This window comes from Myotis myotis, unplaced genomic scaffold, assembly GCF_014108235.1.
Source record: "Myotis myotis isolate mMyoMyo1 unplaced genomic scaffold, mMyoMyo1.p scaffold_m19_p_19, whole genome shotgun sequence".
Classification (NCBI taxonomy): Eukaryota; Metazoa; Chordata; class Mammalia; order Chiroptera; family Vespertilionidae; genus Myotis; species Myotis myotis.
Genome location: NW_023416323.1, coordinates 19,284,774 through 19,304,843, shown reverse-complemented (window position 1 = coordinate 19,304,843; position 20,070 = coordinate 19,284,774). Strand labels below are relative to the sequence as shown.

Sequence of the window (20,070 nt, the reverse complement as noted above, 5' to 3'; positions counted from 1 at the left end):
CTGGAACTGTTGGGGTAATTTTATTTGATTTATTGGAAATAAAGTGGATCTTATTAACATTTTAATAAAGAGAATCTTTTTGCACTGAGCTGTAAGTGGCCGCCAGTCCCGGGCGCAATTCCATTCTCTTCATAAGTGGAATCTGCTGGCGATGCCCAGCGTGATTTGTGAGGCTGGGCCCCAACAGTCCAAAAAAGCAAATGGGCTGCCTCCTTTGAGGGTCTCGGTTTGCGCGAGGTGCTCGCCCCGTATCTGCCATGCAAAACGAGGGAGCTTTATGAAGGAATCCGTCTTGTAAAGCCATTGGTCCTGGTCATCAGCCTCTACCCAATGCTTTCGTGATGCTGCCGCTGATCTATTTGGGAAGTTGGCTGGCTGGCGAGGCAGAGCCTCTCCTCAAAGCCTGGCTCCCACGGAAAATATGCTCAGTGCAGCCTCGTGCATGAATGAAAACGCCGCCGGGCTCTTCTAGTCGGGCAAAATGCAGCCGAGAACTCCGCTTGCCTTGTGTATTCTCCTGTCCCAGGTAGGGAAGAGGGGCTGCGGGGGCGCGCCCTGCGCCCTGGATCTGCATTCCGATTGCTTGATGCCGGCAGAGTGAGGGGGCTTTCGGGGCGCTAGGGGACTCCGGAGCCGTGGCAAAGACAGCCCTGGGCTTGGAAGGGAGGTCATTCTTCCCAGCCCCAGAGATTCTAGGGTGTCCCGGTTACCCACTCCGCCGTGTGTGTGTGTGTGTGTGTGTGTGTGTGTGTGTGTGTGTGTGTGTGTGTGTGGTGTGTACGTGTGCGCGCTCGCTCGCGTGAAGGGGAGAAGGAGAGAGCTCCGGAGTCCTGAGTCCTTTATTTTGCAAGCCAGGGCGACATTCTCGCCTACATCAAGTGGCGTAACTTTGATTCGCCTTCTCCCGGAGGCTAGTGTATTGGAGAAAGACTCAGTTGGAAACGACTCCAAGGAGTCGTTATTTTACCAAGCTCAGCGCGGATCAGGGAAGCGCCGCTTGTGTTGGGATTGTGGGCTGCTCTGCGGCTGGAGAGGATGGCCTGGCATTGCTGACTTCCTGGGGCGCCCAGGCCCCCTCACCCAGCCCGGCGGTGCGCGCTGGAAGGTGCCTCGGGCTAGCCTTGCGCAGCAGCGGCTGCTGCTGTCGCTCAAAGACGCCCGTGGCAATTGCTCCTGCTTGGGGGTCCTTTCCTTCCCCAACCTCAGGCCGGGAAAGACCGGAGTGCGTCCCCTGTCAGGGCACAGGCCCCAACCCCCTACGCTACACCCCATTTGTCCAGCTAACTGAAGCTTCAACCCTGAGCCTTGGTTGCCGCCTCTGCTGCTTTCTTGGGCGGGCAGGCAGGCGGGCGCGGAACAGAGAAAAGTTCAAGCCTTGCCCACCGGGCCGCAGCTGCCTGTTAACCCTCGGAGGGAAGGAGGGGAGCGCTGCGCTGTGAGGGAAGCGCCCTGAGATTCCTAAAAGGGGACGATGGAGACATGGTCCTCCAGCAACCACCTATGTATCTGAGAGATCTCTGGAAGTTTGTGTATAGGAAAGCAGTACAACGGAGGTGCTGGAGGCTAAGGGGCACACCCAGCACTGCTCAGGGACCCAGTCCCCTAGGTCTTCCTGGCAGCCTAGAAGAGGAGGCAAGGAGACAAGGAGTGCCTTGGGTGCTAGAAATGGGTGTTGAGTTTCTGGCCAGGATTCCTGGGTGCCAGGGGAAGAGGCACATGTATGAGTATGTAGGTGAGAGGGAGAGTGAGCAGCTAGGGACCCAGGCAGGGGCAGGTTAGGGAGAGGAGATGCAGTACAGCCTTCTAAGGGAAGACCACTGCTGGGTCCAAGCTAGTGTTGACTTTGGGATTTGACCCATGTCCCATGGAGAGCACTCAGAGTGGGGGTGGCAGTGTGTGATAGTACTTGGAGCCTCCTTCCCCCACTCATACTCCCTTACTCAGTTGTACGCCTCTTTTACCAAGGTTTGCTGGTTGATTCTCTTAGGGTTTCTGTAGCCTTAAGTCCTGCCACAAATCCTATGCCTGTCTATGAGCCAGTTTTCCAGCCTTTCTGGACTAATTATTCCCGAGGCTGAATGTAGGGATACGCAATCCCAATTCAGCAGGGTAGTGCAGAGAATGCTTCTGATTCAGACAGATCTGCTCTGCCATATGCTAGTGGTACCACTCTGGGCAAGTTGCTTAATCTCTCCGAGCTTCCCGATTCTCCACTGTAAAATAATCTTATCACCTTCATAGGCTTGCTAGGCAGATTGTATTGCATTGAAAAGGATGTCCCAGGTAACGCAATTACCATGAGGCCTGGCTCACAGGGAGTTGTCCGTGTCTGGGAGCACTTACCACTACCTTACCTAGGACTTCACAGTCTCTGTGGGCATGCTTTGCCCTCAGTTTGGATTCCAGGGCTTGCCCAAAGTTATGCTTCCTTTTGAATAAGACAGACCACAGCACCCAGCAATCCTTATGCACTGGGGGCTTCTCACATGATGCCTTTTGCAAAGCAACTGGTGTGTCTCAGCCAAGGCCCAGCTAGCACAGGTGGGTTCTGAAGACTCACAGCTCACTCCGTTTCTTTAAAATGAATTAAATTGCCTGCCCTGAGAAGCGTATTTCTCTTTTAGATTATTATGCATAATCAGAGCAAATGTCCACATTAGGTCAGTAATTGATATCCTAGTAGCGGTAGCACCTTGCAGAGAAATCATCTGGCGCAATCCAGTTACCCAGCAAGAGGCTTGAGTGCAGGGCTCTTGAGGGCCATGGTGGAAAAAGTGGGGAAAGTCTTGGGGGCTTTGAGTCAACAAGAAAAAAAAACTTCCCTGAGGCAGAGAGAAAACAGAAGAAAGGGAAAAACAGTGTAATAAAGCAAATTAGTCACTCAGCCCTCATGGTGTTCAGGCAAGCATGTGTGTGTTTTTCCACCTCAGTGGTAAGGTGCTGGGTCCAGCTTTGGAAGATATCAGCCTCTGTAAGTTTATTGGCTAGGTTTCTCTTTTAGGCATTTGGGGTGGGGCGGGGTGGGGGGGGGGCAGGGAGAGGAATTCTAACCAACAATGGCTGGGAACTGGCAGAGTTGTTAAGGACAATCAGCTCTCTTTTCCCCTGGGTGTTTTGAGAAAGATTGTCCCAGAAGTGGCCTCTGGAATTTGGCTATAATAAAAAAAAAGAGTAGCATGAGCTAGAAATTCCACTGTAAATATGATTCCCCCTCCCATATTTGGGTATCACAACTAGCCAAAAGTTCTAACAATAAATGAGTAATCCTCCAAGAATTAGGATTTTAGGGAGTGGTTCAGGTTTGGAGAGCAGTCACTTAGGAGTGACTACAAATGTTCCACAGAATTCTGAGGTGTTGATTTTAAAATGGGAAGTCCTTTCTTGGAGTCAGAATCTTGGCTTTCAGGATTTTAAGTGAGAATCAGTGTCTTCTAGTGCCCCTTCAACTTCCTATATTATATTCTAAGGGCAGTGTTTTTTTGCAGAACCATTTTGATGAGGATAAAAGATTGAGGGTTGCAGAGAGTACTCCTGCCCTGAGAAGGGTTCAGCATGTAGCAGCCTATGAGGCTTCAATAGCCCTGGGGAAACAGATATACGTGGTGAAAGGAATTAAAGTGGTAGAGTTAATGTGTCTGAAAATTTTTTTAGCAAGTCCCCAAAGACATTTAATAAACTGCAAGGCTGAATATGTGATCTGGAATTTATGTAATGCCATAGTCTGTATTAAAAGCCTCAATAGTCATTTTAGCTAATCTCTTCTACTCTGTCTCCCCCCTCCTCCCCTTTTTTTAATTTTTAGCCCTTGGGTTTTCCATTAAACAAAATCTATTTCTAGAAGTATTCTGTATGTGTTAAAACTGCCCAACAAACCAATGTACCCAATAAATGCATTATCTGTAAGTACCAGCATTTAGATGTGTACATGGAGTCTCAGTCTGAAGTTCACTGTTTAGGTAAAAGTTCAGCTAGACTCTTGAGGATATCCTTCTTTCTTTCCCTCCTTTCAAAAAAAAAACACAAAACAACAAAACAAAACAAAGCAAAAAAAAAATAGTTCTTTGAGGAGTAGAGTTAATTTCTATTTCGTGGGAAGTAAGGAAAAGGAGAGAAAAAACCACTATGGATTCAATTCATATATGAATGACATATCATCTAAATAGCCAATAATATGTCCTAATTATCTTTCTCTCTGTATGTGACTGTGTGTGCGTGAGTGTCTATCTCTGCGTGTTTTTATCATGTTTTAATATCTGTTGAAAAATTTCTCCAGAAGAGGGCTCCATCCACAGCATTACAAAATTCTGAATCTACAGCTCATATTTTAAAGAACTTCAGTATAGCAGCTCCATTAAAACCAAACTAGTTTCCCATTCCCAATTATTTGCTACGAGAAGTCCTGTCATTTTGCACTGAGTATCTTTCCTTGTTTTTTTCCCTTCCTTTTTTCCCTATTATAGTTGCTTCTGTTTGATTTTATTCTTCAACTATGTATCCCCTCTGAGTATTAGAGCAAGAAACATTTCAAAGACCTTTGTAGACAATGCAATATGAAATGCAAGGAAGTTCTGAAATTTCCTGGCATTTGACTACAGTTGGACCTAGCTTACTCTTCAGGCAGCCAAAAGGCAGGCACAGTTCTGCCTGTGAAAGGAGATAATCTGCCCCATTAGGTAACTACCCAGAAGAGTGAGTCATGAGCCAGATCCGCTCACCCTTCAACACCAGTTGAAAAAGAGAGGGAAATATCAATCTGTCATCCAATTACAATAATCAGTTGGACAGAATCAAATCAAGTGACCAGTGGTTTTGGCAATGTTTCCACTTAGCTGTCTGCAAGGTGCCCACACGCCTGGGAGGATCTGACCCTCCTGACAGATGCTGCCAATACAATTCCTCACAGCCTGTCTCCTCTGCAGCCACCCAGGGGATCCCGGGCCTGGATCCCCCTACCTGAGCAGACTGTACAAAGGATGACTAGCTGGACTGTAGGATCCCCTGCACCATCACCATACACTAAGTATTGGCTTTATTTGGGGATTAGGGTAGAAAACTACTTTCTCTACTGGGAGAAGCAGCTAAGAGCAGGCTAGAGAAGAAAGAAATGATCTTTCACACTTGAAATGCAGACTGATCCAGGTTTCATGGAGGTGAATGGTCATCCTTTGGTTTAGCAGATTGAACCTTGCAATATCAGTTTGATGGTGCTGAAGCCCATCCATCTCAGTTCTGCAAAGCTGGCTTCAGGGTAGAGGTTACAGAGTAATAGCCACAGGCCAAATGTAGCTCATGGATGTATCTCTTTGGCCCAAATGTTTTGTAAAGTGGGACATTGTACATTAAAAACAATTCTAGGTTTCTTGCATTTCTTAAAATCTCAGAAAATCAGGCAACCCTAGAGCTGCATTTTTACATGGCCACACCATTGGAGCTGAGTCACTACTCTCCCCTTTAGGGAGGACATGCCTCTGAGGTTTGTCACAGTTCCCACCTCTCCCTACTATTCACCTAGCCCTGTGGTCGGCAAACTGTGGCTCGCGAGTCACATGCGGCTCTTTGGCCCCTTGAGTGTGGCTCTTCCACAAAATACCACATGTGGGTGCGCATGTACAGTGCGATTGAAACTTTGTGGCCCATGCGCAGAAGTCGGTATTTTGTGGTACTTTGGCCACACTAAAGGGGCCAAAGAGCCGCATGTGGCTCGTGAACCGCAGTTTGCCAAGCCGCAGTTTGCCAACCACTGACCTAGCCCATTGTCCGCCCTGATTTTATCATCTTGCCCCTAGAGCCATTTGTATTGGGAGTGTCTGCTTTCCAAAAATTTTCGGCTTCATCAAATTTATGCAGTTAATTTTTCAGTGATAGGCTATTTTAAAAGTTTCTTTTTGATTGTTCTGATTGAACCCCATTTATGTGCACTTTGGAAGAACATGACCAAGGAGATTATACCTTCTTTTTGAGAATTTTATTACCATCTGTACTACTGGGTGATTAGGTGGTATCCAGAGCAACATAACATCCAGACCATTGTTTCACGTAGAATAGTTACACCCAGGGAAGTGACACACCACAGCTTTGAGGCAGTCTGAGAGCTGGAATAAACCAGCAGATTGGTTCACCCCACACATTATTATGCATCGGCAGCCAAGGGGCTCTGGGACCACTGGATAATATGTAGGCTTTAGTGCACTGGGTGCAGCGTTATACAGAGAGCATCACTGCCCTTGGAGTACAGTGACACACTGGGCACTGGCCTCCCATCAGCACTGCTCACCCGCAGTATGAGTATAACCAGAACATCACAAAAACGACTTGCCTTAGCCCTGCAGGGTACTCTGGACGCACCAAGCTAACAGGAAGAGCATTCGTAACTTCAGGGTAATATCAGCTCCATAATTTTGTTGCCTAAAGTACTTTTATACACAGGGCATTGTTACCCCTAGCACTACCGGGAATTTGTGTAACCGTTTTTAACAGTTAACACCCACCACAGCCCATATATAGTTTTAATGCTGTAATTAATGTTCTCTGGCTCTGTAAATACTAGACAAATTTGTCCACTCATCCCATTCTAGCAGGTAAGCCTCAGATAATTCCTGTTTTCCATAAGTACAGACCCCAAAGGTTAGGGTAACAGTAACTACACACACATACAGAAACAAAAAGTAATTGTTTTTCCTCTGTCAGCTGCCAACAGAAGTCAAATTCCTGAAAATTAGCATTAGCAATAGGCAGGTTTTGACATGTCATGTCTCATTTCAAAGGCCCCACTGAGTGTCACCCGATCTGCACAAAGCCCCTGTGTCTCCCAGCTGAGCACAGACTGGGCTGGGTGGAGGGCAGCAGCTGCTCAGCCTAGAGCGGCCCTGCCACATGCCTGGGCAGGGCCAGGAAATGAGCTCAGCCTCTGAGGAACCTGGGGACCCTGCAAGGAATGTGGCAGCCTCCATCCCTGCCTTATGCAGCCTGCAGGCCAAAGTCTCTTTCCTCTGGGAGTGGCAGGGAACCGCTTTTCCACGTGCCACAGGAGCTGGTACCTGCAAATGCCTGAAGCTTGAGCTTCTGTGATAATCTTCCTGTTAATTGATGTGGGGTCTGTGGAAAGCTGTTGGATTCTGCCAGCAGAACCCATAGCTGAGTCAGGCCACGCCTTCAACTGCCATAAGCTGCTGAGCATCTGGGATCATCTCACTCCAGGCTTACAAACTCTGGCTTACGGGCTAATTCCTGCCTGCAGCCTGTTTCTATGAATAGTTTTATTGGAACACAGCCATGCCCACTTGTTTATATAATTGTCTATGGCTGTGCTTGTGCTATAACAACAGAGTTGACACCATATGGCCTACCAAGCCTAAAATATTTACTATTTGGCCCTTTACAGAAAAAGATGGCTGACTTCTACTCTGACTCAAAATTATAGCGAGAGAGGCTGCAGAGAGCCTTCTCTAAGGATAGGAGGGCATTAAGGGTCTGGCCATTAGGGATTGTTCCCCCTAAGCCCCAAACAGTCTAACAACTTGACTTCATGGGCATTCATTCACCTGGGACCAAATGGATTCAATAAATATCTATGATATCCATAGAAGACCTAGTATGTTCTCAGGGTACAGTTGCTAGGAAGGGGCTCAGACCCCAAGGTATCCCCTGGCAGGGGACATAAATATCAATTGATGAATAATTCAAAACAAGAGACAACTGTTATGAGGGAAGGAAACAATTGTGTGAGATCATGCCATAATATATATTTTGCTTGTCTGTGCCTTGTCTTTCTCCCCCACTAAGATGTAAGCTCCATTATAGTACATGTTGCTCTCTGAGTGGTTCTGTATTCCTAGTGTCTGGAACAGTACCTACCATATAGTTGGCTCTCCATTAACATGAGTGAATGAGAGAATGAATGAATGAATGAATGAATGAATATAAGAAAAGCATTAGACCCAGATGAAGGATCTGGGAGGCTTCCCTGATAGCCTGATGCCCAAGTTACAGTCTAAAGGAGTAGTGAGGAAGGAACACTACAGGGTGTGGGCTGCGAAAAGCATTCAGAGCAGAAGACACACCTTGGTGGAAGTCCCTGGGCAGGAGGAGACATGGCACAGCTCAAAGAGAGTGATGTGAGAAGCAGCTAGCGCCGCTGGGGCCTTGCCAGCCACTGCAAGGATTTTGGTGTTTGTCCTGGAGCAATGAGCAGCCATTGCGAGTAATATGGGGAAGATACAGTGTGACAAGGTCACCCTGGCTGCAGGGTAGCAAATGGATTGTAACTGGGTACGAGTGGAAGGGAGGAGCCAGTGTAGGCCTGAGATCATGGGAAGAATCTAGATGAGTAAGTGACAATGCAGATGAGAGTAGACGCATGGTACTCAGAGCATCCAGGAGATATTTAGGGAAGAACTTGGCAGGGCATAATAACTGGGTTTGGAGAGGACAGAGCGAGGGCCAGGGAGGGGTTAAGGATGCAAGCTTGAGTTCTGACTCTCAGTCGGCAGGATGTTAGAACCATCGGCCCAAACAAGGAACCCAGGTGTTTGACGCAGTAAACAGGGTCTGAGGGCCATTTCCTTGGGAGTGTTAGCCAGGCTGCAGTAGTGCTCCTTAAGAGAGGCATCCAGGGCCCCAGTTACACGGGTGCCCACAGATCCTGTCTGTGCTTGCATCTGAGATGGGCACTGTGGAGGCCTGGAAATGCCCTTGACTAGAGAGACTAATGTGTAGCCTCTATAATTAACCAATCTTGGAGGCTTTTCATGCAAAAGATATTTGAGTGAAACATTGCCAAGGCATTTAATCGTTTCTTGAACATTCAATCAGCAGCACTAGAAATATTTCTTACTTGAATCAAATAATGATCCACTACTTTCAGCAATCACTTTGCGAATGCTAACAAACCTTTGTTTCAGCATATTAGATACAGCCTTGCTGACTCCATGTTTCTAGGCCTCACAGCAGAATGTTGCCTGGGTGCCAGTCAGTGGTGTGCTAGTAAATGTTAACATGGGCTCTCTTAAAAAACAGCAACAGCAACCAGCAGCACAGTGACATTATCCTCCCAAGGTGGGGAATGTACAGTTGTCCACTCGCTAAGTATTTATAGAGGCATTTAGAGAATTCATAGGTAACGCAAGTGGAATTGAAACCTGCTCTCATGGGGCTTATAGTCTACTGAGGGCATCCAATGAGAAACAAGAAAATAAATAGCTGAAATAATGGAAATTTGGTAACTGTTACAATAGGAAACACTAGGGGCTAAATTAGTACTTGGGGAAGGGTAGCTGTGCCCTCCTTCTTTCCTTCCATCTTTCCTCCCTCTCTTCCTTCCATATTTTCTTTTATCCTTCCCATAATTTTTAATATTGACCAAATGCCAAGAGTGCTGGCAATTTGGGGACCCAGAGATTAATTCAACATAGTCTTGGTCCTCAAGGGAAAATTATGGAGGTTAATCAGGGCCTACAGGTTGCCTGGATCCAGAGGAGCAAGCATCTTGCACTTCTGAGCTTGTGAGACGTGAGTTTAAATCCTGGCCTATGATCTCATTTATATGTGGAATCTAATGAACAAAATAAACTGATGAACAAAATAGGTCTAGAGACATGGAAGCATGGAACAGATTGACAGATCTCAGAGGGAAGGGGAGAGGGAGGATGGAAAGAAATTAACCAAAGAATTTATATGCATATATGCATTGCCCATGGACACAGACAGTTGTGTGTTGAAGGCCTAGGGCAGGGCAGGAGCCGGTGGAGGAGGGTAATGGGGGGAAAATGGGGGACATCTGTAATACTCTCAACAATAAAAATAAATTTTAAAAAATCCTGGCCCCGCCATTTGCATGCTATGTGAACTCAGATAAGTTACTTTACTTTCCTCCTCATCTGTTTCCTCCTGTGTCTAAACAAAAAGAGAGAAGCTATACTTCCCAGCAGGTTTTTCATGAGAATTAAATGAGTGTAAGCTCATGTCTTCATCTCACTATTGGCAAATGCTAGGTGCAGAAGGAAGGTTGGTTGTATTAACTTATCGCAGTGTTCCAAGGGAGTTTATGGCTTGAAGGTGTCATGGTGCCTTGGTCTTGAGCATCCTACTAACTTAGAGGGGGGAAATGCATGTGTATTTTAAAATCCACAGACATTTAAGAAAGTAAAGTTTGTTCCCTAGAGAAGGATTTGCCAGTTCACATCATATTGGTAGCTCCACAAAGATTGTTCCCCTGGGGATTTCATGCCTCATAAAATCATTTGATCTGATGGGATCTTATCTTCTAGATATATCTTCCCAGCATCTTTCTTCCAGGAGGCTTTATCAGGACAGTATGTGTGTGGATGTCTGTAGCAGTATCATGAGCACTTATGATTATTATTATTTAAAATGCATAAAAATAACTGTGGTAAATTTACTGTACTGTACAATTTTCTGCTATGTGCCAGTTGCATGCATTATCTCAAATTGTTGCTGCAATCCATAGAAATTCTTATATATGAAAAAAAAGAAGTTCATGATCTCTCTTATATGTGGAATCTAATGAACAAAATAAACTGACAAACAAAATAGATCCAGAGACATGAAAGCATGGAAAAGACTATTCTTATCTCTATCTATATATATATAAAAGCCTAAGCAACTGTTACGACCGAACAACTGGAACAACTGGAATGACTGATCGACCAGTTGCTATGATGCACACTGGGGGCAGATGCTCAACACAGGAGCTGTCCCCTGGTGGTCAGTGCACTCCTAGAGCCAACCTCCCACAGCCCCTCCCCTCAGCCAGCTGGCAAACCTCCCATGGCCCCTCCCCCCGGGCCAGCCAGCTAACCTCTTGGGGTCCCTCCCCCTGGCCGGTTGGCCCCCCAATAGGCCTCGATCGCTAGCCAGGCCGAGGGACCCCACCCATGCACGAATTTGTGCACTGGGCCTCTAGTTTTATATATAAAGAAAAATTCAGAATGGTTGGTTATTTACCTAAGGCCACACAGAGCTATTCATTGTGCCTGAGTCCTTGCTTTTGACTGGGACAAACAATCCACCCACATTGCATGCTTCCCCCAGCAATAATGGCCATTCCAGTAAGAACCTAGTTGCCCTGAGAACTGTGGTACTTCTTGAGGACTCACACATCACTGGATTATTTCACATTGACTTTGGTCAAGGTAACAGTGCTGGTAGTCAACTATGGAACATAATTCTCAGGTCACCCCTAAAATATATAATAATTTAGCTTTTGTAGTAATTATCTGGACTACAATTCTTAAGGCTTTCTGGCCACTCAAAGATATATTGGTGTTTTGGATTGAGTTCCCTTAAACATTGGAGGAGACACAGGCTTGGATGCAGGGAGCTGGTATGGGAGATAATCCCAGGGACAGAAGTGAGAAGTGTGAAATAAGAAAGCAAGCAAGCCAATAAAGACTGTGCCACTGAGCTGGTTACTGTCCATGGCTCATTACTTCTGGAAGAACTGTGTAAAACTCACTAGAGAATGGTCTCTTTGCAAGAAAGAAGGCTGGGGTATATATTCACGTACATTCATCTTCCATTTGTAAAGGGTGGCCCCTGGCACCATTAATTCCTCTGTGCTTCCCTGTTCAGCCTTTGTGGTTCTGGGGGAGCAACTACGGTTTTGGAGAAGTCCAGAGCAGAAGCACAGAGAGGCATGACAGGTGCTTGGAATGGCAGTATATGTTTAGTGAGGGCATGAGTGTGTAAGAGATTCTATTTGCCATCATTATGTACTACTGCAAACTTCCTCAGTGGAACTAATGATGGAGGGAAGTTATGATTGTTGTTTTCTGAAACCCTTCAGATTTGGTTTAGCACCTACCTGCAGATGCTCTCTTTCTCACTAGATGGTACCAGTTTACCAAAGCCTACCTTAGGGCTTCATTTTAGACTCACTATTTTTAAACAATTGTAAGGAATAAGTGAGTTGAGGTTGGAGGAACAGAATATGGGTGTTTTGGGGATAGAAGATGAGAGAAAAGTGGTGGTTGTCTAAACAATTACCCTCATTCATTCATTCACTGGCAAATCTTACAGACCACCTGCTAAGCCGTCAACACTCTTCTCAGCATTGGGAATACAGAAGTGAACAGTGCACCCCAAGTATCTGCCCCTGTGAACCTCCATAATGGTTGGGGGAGAGATAATAAAAAATGGACAGGTAGATACATGATGTCTGTCAGGTGGTGACAAATGCTATGGAAACCGACCAAGCAAGCAAAGGGATGGACAGGGGCTGGGAGGAGCACAGCCCTTCTCTTATCTGTCTGTCCTGTTGGCTGGTAGCAACAGATTATTTCCATCTGTTTTCTAAACCCAATTCTGCCACCAATCTCTTATGATTGTGCTTATATGGTTTATTTTCAAAATGAGACTGTGAGCTTGTGGAGGGCAGAAGTGGTGCTTGGCCAACTGGGAGCTACTGCAGCCTAATGCCCGACTCAACTGCCTGTTGTTGGTTGATTTCATTTGTCTGAAATCATTTGAATTGTTGCTATTGTAGGCACACAATAGAGTCTTTACTCAGGGGTTAGATTATAACGTCAAGGTTTACGGCAAACAGTTATAATTAACCTTGAAATCTCTTAAGTTTCCCTTTAAATTTCAATGTGTTTGGTTTTGTATATGCAACCTGTACTATGATCAATATGTAACTGTATAATGCATGCAGAAATGTACAGTGTATAATAAAGAATATACACATGATATAATTTTACAGTATTTAATTGCAGGGCTTAAATTGTGCTTTGTTTTTTCTTTCTCTTTTTGGTGGAAGATCTGGATTTTCATTAGTTAAACATGCATATGATAAGACTTTATTCATTTAAGCTGGTTTCCTAATCATATAATTCCCACCAGGCTGTGCACTGGGGAGGGCAAGAGCTGAGCGCTCTGTGCTCTATTGATCTTTGGATTCCCACCACCAGTCATATGCTCTGGGGCAGAGGAACAGCATACTAGAAATTAAAGCAGCAGTATCAATAAAGGAAGTTGGCATCTAAATAGTACTTAGTATGAGGTAGGCCCCGTGTGAGTACTTTAGATGTATTTACTAGTACATTTAATCCTCCTAATGACTTTATGGTATCTACTATGATTTTAATTCCATTTCACAGATGGGGAAATTCTGGGAGAACTTGATAAAGAACACACAGCTTTTGAACTCTGGAACTGAGATTCAACCGTAGGCAGTCCTGGACACAAAAGGCTACATGCTGTGTGATTGCATGAATTGAAAAGAATTATCTAGAACAGGCACATCCATGGAGACAGGAAAGTAGATGAGTCGTTGCCTAGGGCCTTGGAATAGGGAGTGACTGCTAATGGGTATGGGATTTCTTTTGTGGGTGGTGGACATGTTCTGAAACTAGATAATAGTGATGGCTATACAACCCTGTGAATATACTAAGAACCACAGAATTGTATATTTTAACAGGGTGAGCTTTATAGTATTTGAAGTATGTCTCATTAAACAAGCAAACTGGCAGTTTAATGTCAGGGCCATCTCTGAGCACACACAACCCTTTCTACACCGCATGCTAGTGGCATTCTACCTCATTACTTACTGTATATCAACTCAAAGGGTCCCTGGCATTCACCCCATTTCAGAGATCAAAAAATTGAGTCAGAAAGATGCTGAGAAACTTGGACTGATAAGTGACCCAGGCAGTTCTGAGTCACACCAGTTTTTATATCTGTTTCATTCATTAAAAGCAATCCTAGCTGTCCAGAGCTGCAGTTAACATGGGCCCTTTATAAAGCAACTAGTGGCCCAGTGCTCAGATTCGTTCACATCGAAAGAAAATTAATTAGAAGAAATATTTTAATATCACTATTCACCCTTTCTCTATAATAGAAGTGTCAAACAAATTCATGATCGACAATGACAGATTGAAACACACACGTGTGATTGGCGCCAGCGAGAGCTTTATATGTATAGATAAACTTTTTAAATGAGACCTGCTTTCTGATTTAGCTAAACTTTTTCCAGCCTACTGAAGCACCCCAACTTCTCTTTCTGGTAATTGTCAGCAACACAGCAGTAATATCAACACAAAGCAGATTATTATTGTAGATCACGCAGGGAGAACAAAGGGTAAAATATTTAACTGTAGCAGTGATTGACTATATTCTGCGCAGTGAGAAAACCTGCAGTCACTTTCAAGTTCCATCATTTCTTACTTCTTTTCAGTTGGGTCAAGTTTCTAAACTTTCTAAATCTCCATTTTTCGGCTAAGGAAAAAATAGGATTCTACCGAGTCTCCTATCTACCTACTCCAGGACTTCTGTGAGGATCAAATGAGATGAGGCATGGGAAAACACTTCACAAACATTTGGTTAAAGTGTAAAATGTTTGCACCTGGCTATAAAGCAACTTGGGTTCCTGGGCTGAAGAAACTGCAAGGAGGCTAGTCGCTAGGGAGAAGAAGCCTGACTTTGCTACTTGAAGTCATTACCTGGCTCCCACAGTGATGTTTCTGGGCAGGGCTGGGCTTTGGGCCCCATTTTGCACCATGGGGTCTTGACAGTGTTGGCTGCGATTTGGTGGGGTGTCACTCTGGGGTGGTGGCAGGGCCTGTGTCCCACTTGGGGGAAGCCGAGTGTTGGTTTGTTGGCGCCAGGTCCGCAGTGCCATTTCTTTTTAAATGGCCAGTGTGTGTCATGGCAGCTCCTGCATTGAGCATCTGCCCCCTGGTGGTCAGTGCGCATCATAGATACTGGTTAGATGGTCAGACGGACACTTAGGCTTTTATATAGAGAGATGGGTGTATTTTCATTGTTACAAATTGAACACAATTAAAGCATAGTGATTAATCGCAAAAACAATATGTAATTATATGTATGTGTTTTCCGATGGTCTTAGGCGACCCCTGTGAAAGGGTCGTTTGACCCCCCCAAAGGGGTTGCGACCCACAGGTTGAGAACCACTGGCCTGTAGCCATTGGAGTTTGAAGCTCATCCAGAATAATTCTTTGTGTGCCATTGTGAATCTTTACCAATCCTTTTAGTATCTCCCTATGATTCTTACTCATGAAGCGCAGCCTAAACCAGTGGTTCCCAACTGAGGGCAATCATGCCCCTCGGGACGTGTGGAAATGTCTGGGGATATCTTGGATTGTCACAGTACGGGAGAGGGTACTACTGGCATTTAGTGGATGAGGCCCGGGATGCTGCTCAACATCCTACAGTGCCCAGGACTGCCCCCACCACAAAGAATTATCCCCACCAAAATACCAATAGTGCGATGTTGAGAGAATCTGGTCTAACTAGAGCTTCATATATACCCAGCACTCTCAGGCCTTTATTATTTTTTTAATCTCTACCCCATCCTGTTCTTACTAGGAAGCCAGAATCCAGAGTTGGGTCTGTGAAAAGTTAATGAGTAGGAAGCTACTATACATAGTACATGTATAATTTTTCAAGTGGTAAAACCATAACTCACAGGTAAATGTAAATATGAATTCACTAATTTATGAGGACACCAGTAAGATGCTATGGCAATTTAAAAAGCCATTCTGTAACTGGACAATCAGTGGGTCTGTGCTGCCTGTCACAACTTGAGCCAATTCAGCAGAGACAGGATTGAATCATATATGAGCATTTATTCCAATAATGCCAGCAGTATGGGAGAGCAATAGGTCATCCACAAAAATCTGCTCTGCCCCTCCCCACCCCCCCCATAAACCAGATGCTTATTTTGGGTAGAAGGACAAAGATGATGCCAAATGGGCAGTTTAAAAATAATGTGGGCTGGGGATTTGCAAAAACCTGGGAGTATGCAAAGGGCTAGGGGTCTTCAACGGGCTGGCGATATGGAAAGGGCTGGATGCTCTGATTTCTGCAACAAGGTTGTTAATCTTTCCATTATAATAGGCAGCACTGAAATGTGGATGATGGGCCACATATCCAGGTGAGCTCCCAGGTCCCAGGTGCAACTCTCAGCCAGGTTAGAATGTGCTTTCTTCAGAACAAAACAACCATAGTTAAAAGAGCATGATTACTATTTCCTATAATTGTACCTGGTCCCCAATATTCTATTTCTGCCCCTAACAATTTAAGAAGCTGAGTTTTTATGAGCAATTTGACAAAGAAACATCAGTATGAGATTGCTGAATTAGAGAAAAAAAGCAAGTTAATGTGCAGCGTGTCTAAACCTTTGGGGTTATCGGTTCCATTAGACAGAAATTATTTTCATCATTTTCTGAACAAAAATCAACAACTAACTGGTCATTTCACTAAGTCTGGGGTCTTTGACCAACAGCAAACAATGAGATGAACTGAGAATATGCTCCTAGACATCTTCTGGTATCTTTGTCCCCAAATGATATTCAAACGATTTCCATCAACCATTTTGTCCTTGTTTACAATCTTTGGTTAATTTTTTTCTGATGTCTCAAACACATAGCTTTTTATTTACTAGTGCTGCCTTGGTAGAAATGGTCTATAAAATGTGGAGCTAAGAAGTGGAAGTAGGTTGAGGTCTAGAGGGTGGTGGGTGGAGACGTTATAGTAGGTCTAGGTGACAGCATGCATAAATGCCATTTGTTACCTGCCTTTGAAGAAGTGTATGCTGTTCTAGATGCTTTCACTCAACACTGTTAGGTGGGTTTTACTACCATCCCCATATACAGATGTGGAAAGTGAGTCAGAAGGAGAATCAGAATGTTAACAGCAGAAGTGGGTAGAGTAAGGAGAAAACAGTGTGGGATCCAGACTGTAGGGGAAGAAATAGAATTTAGCCAGTTAGAGAAAGAAGGGAGGATGTTACAAAATGGAGCAAGGAGGAGTCCAAATTTGAGGCAGAAATACTCATAGCATGTTCAGGGGCAATAAGGAGGCTCTTCTGTGTGATAATGAATGTGAATGCAATGTGAAATTGGATCACAGCTATTAATAGGATCAGTGTTATTTTAGCCAAATGATCTTACTATTGCTACATGACAGTGACTGGCAGTACAACATGGTGGTTAAGAGCCCAGGCCTTGGGGGAAGGTGGAATTGCAGTTTGAACCACAGCTCAGTCACTGCAGGGCTGTGTGTCCAGGGGCAAGTTTCTTAACCTATCTGTGTCCTGTTACCAGACCTATTAAATGAGGACAATGATACCTACCTGATACTGCTGGGATGGGGATTCAACACAACCCTGAAGAATCTTAGTCCTTGATGTCCTTGATGATTAATGTCCTTGGAGAATGGAGGTTGGTATTTTGAAAAGAAGATTCTAAGAGAAGGCTTTAATGCAATTAATTAATCTGGGAGGTGATTCAGGGAAAACTGGGGAGGTGAGGCAAGGAAGGGGAGGGGCAACCACATGAAGGGTCTGTTATTCAGCCAGTTGCTACAGTGGGTGCATGGACCTTAATTCCCCTGGGGACCTTTGGGAACAAGTGTAGAACACTTCAGAGCCATCCCACCTGAGGGGCATGGGAGCTTTGGACTTTATGTCACAAATCTGAGTGGGGCTGCCCCAGGTGGCATTGATTTTGAACACTACTGGACTGCTGGATATGGACTTTGGTCCCAGAGAAAGACCTCAACAGAAGTGTGGATTTCTACAGGGGAAAGTTGGGCCAGCCCTCTAATGGAAAGCCTAGCGCAGTGGTTCTCAACCTTCTGGCCCTTTAAATACAGTTCCTCATGTTGTGACCCAACCATAAAATTATTTTCGTTGCTACTTCATAACTATAATGTTGCTACTGTTATGAGTTGTAATGTAAATATCTGATATGCAGGGTGGTCTTAGGCGACCCCTGTGAAAGGGTCGTTCAACTGCCAAAGGGGTCGCGACCCACAGGTTGAGAACTTCTGGCCTAGAGGGATGTGGCTTGGAGGTGTCTGGGAAGCCCTCAGCACCTGCTAGAGCAGTGGTTCTCAACCTTGGCTGCACATTAAAATCACCTGGGAATCTTTTTAAAATCCTGATTTCTAGGCCCCATCCTCCGGAAATTCTGATTCTTTGTTATGGGGTGAGGCCACAACATTAGTAACAAAGAAGCAGACTATCTAAATCAGTGGTTCTCAACCTTGGCTGCACATTAGAATCACCTGGGAATCTTTTTAACTTCACCCCATAGCAAAGAAACAGACTTTCCGGAGGATGAGGCCCAGAAATCAGGATTTTAAAAAGATTCCCAAGTGATTCTAATGTGTAGCCAAGGTTGAGAACCACTGTGCTAGAGTCAGTATCAAAAGTCATAAGAACAGTAATACCCTTTATGCCAGTAATCTACATCTGAGAAATTAAAGAAACAGCTAAATACAGAAAAAAATATAGAAACATTCTCTGCATTACATGTGGTAGTCCAAATTGGAAATAACAATAGTCAGCATCTATCAAGTGTTTGCCAGGTACTTGGCTCTCCTAAGTGCTCAACAAATAAAATACATTTCTAGCAAATACTGGCTAAGTGGTTCAATGGAATATTGCATAGCCATTGAAGAGGGTGGTTATTAAGACAATAATGACATGACAAAGTCAGATAAGTGAAAAATTAATACTGAACAGAAGACTGTGTGTAGAGTAGGATTCGTACTAAGCAAAAAATAACATTAAATTCAAAAAGACTCTATGTATGAGAAAGGGAGTGGGTTCTGAAAGGAAATTTATCAAAATCTTAATTGCAGTTTTGTTCATGTAATGGGTTTGTGAGTGATATTTCCCCCCTCTAGTTTACAAATCTTTATTGATGTGCATGTATTACATTTATAATAAAAATATAATAAAGTAGAAAAAGTGAAAGAAGAAAAATACATCTAAAAAATAGGTTGTGGAGATCCATTAGCTGTTTTGAAGAGGGAATAACATAATGGAAAATGATATTTCAGAAAAATTAATCTGGGAATGGTGTGGAAGATGGATTGAATTGGCAAAGACCCAATGTAAGAAGACCAGCTTGCAAACTAATAAGGGTCGGGTCATAGGGAGTATGGGAAGGAAAGAGCCAATTTTAGAGGCTTGGTGTTGAAAAGGATGATGGAGAAGAAAGAGAAAAATACCAGAAATGATCCCAAGATTTTAAGGCTAATTAAGTGCGAGAATGACAACAAATATACTAGTATACTGAACACTCTTTGAGCCAAGTTTCTTTGCATCAGCTGTCTCATTTACACCTAACAACAATCCTATAAATTATTTTCTTAATATTTCTGTTTTGCAAATGAGGTCATAGAAGATCAGAGAAGTAAAATGACTTGTCCAAGATCACACAAAAAAATATGAGTTCAGATAATTTTTAAATTAACTGGATCAATGGATGGATGGGTAGATAAGGCGGAAGAAATGTAGGCTTATATAATGTCAAAGTAGAAAAGAGGGAATTTCAAGAAGGAAGTTTCAGATATATTAGAAGTAAAGAAAGAAGGGACCTGGGGAAAGCACTAGATTCTGCAAGAAGAAGGGGTCACTGGTTCTCTTTGAGAAGGCCATTCCATTCAGGTAATGGGAAGTAGGCTCAAGCTTCAGGGGAGGCTGAGGGGCTGGGACATTGTGTGGCTCATCTATGAAATGACAGCTCAGACCATATAGGAGATAAAAAAAGCATAAATGTAAAGAATATATTTCATAATAGAAGGAGGGGTGATATAACAATAAAGGGGAAGGGGGAGGATGGGAAGGAGAAATGGAAAAAGGAAAAGAAATTATTGGATAAGAATGAGGACACCAGACTGTCTGCACTTGAGTCCCAGCTCCATCACCCTGTGACCCTGAGAAAATTCTATAACATTCTTCACCTCCTCTGTAAAATGGGGAGCATAGTAATAACCTCCATCTCACCGGCTTCATGGGAGGATGAACTGAAGAATGTAACACATTGTGAATCAAAACTGGGCAGGGATCCTTATGTCTTAACTGCCACAATAAGTGCCATTTGCTAGGAAAGAGCCACAAGCTTTAAGTCAAGAAACTGCGATAAGTCACTTGGAGAATGTGCCCCAAGAAAGTACAGCTGAAGTCCCAACATTGCACCTCTAGGGAGAGCAAGCGGTCAGCTCTTTTAGGTCAGTTCTCCCATTCTTCAGAAGAAAATAGATTTTGTGCAAGACACTATGCTGACTTTGTTAGTTGGACCT

At 44.2% G+C, this 20,070-nt stretch overlaps 1 protein-coding gene across 1 annotated transcript in view; it reads left to right on the top strand.

The window, feature by feature from the left end:
• The first annotated feature begins 207 nt into the window (after positions 1-207).
• Positions 208-20,070, top strand: part of CDH13 (cadherin 13) — a 1,028,720-nt gene continuing 1,008,857 nt past the window's right edge. The window contains exon 1 of the mRNA XM_036346357.1: positions 208-526. Within this exon, the coding sequence (XP_036202250.1) occupies positions 482-526 (45 nt within the window). The 5' untranslated portion in view covers positions 208-481. The remainder of the gene's footprint in view (positions 527-20,070) is intronic.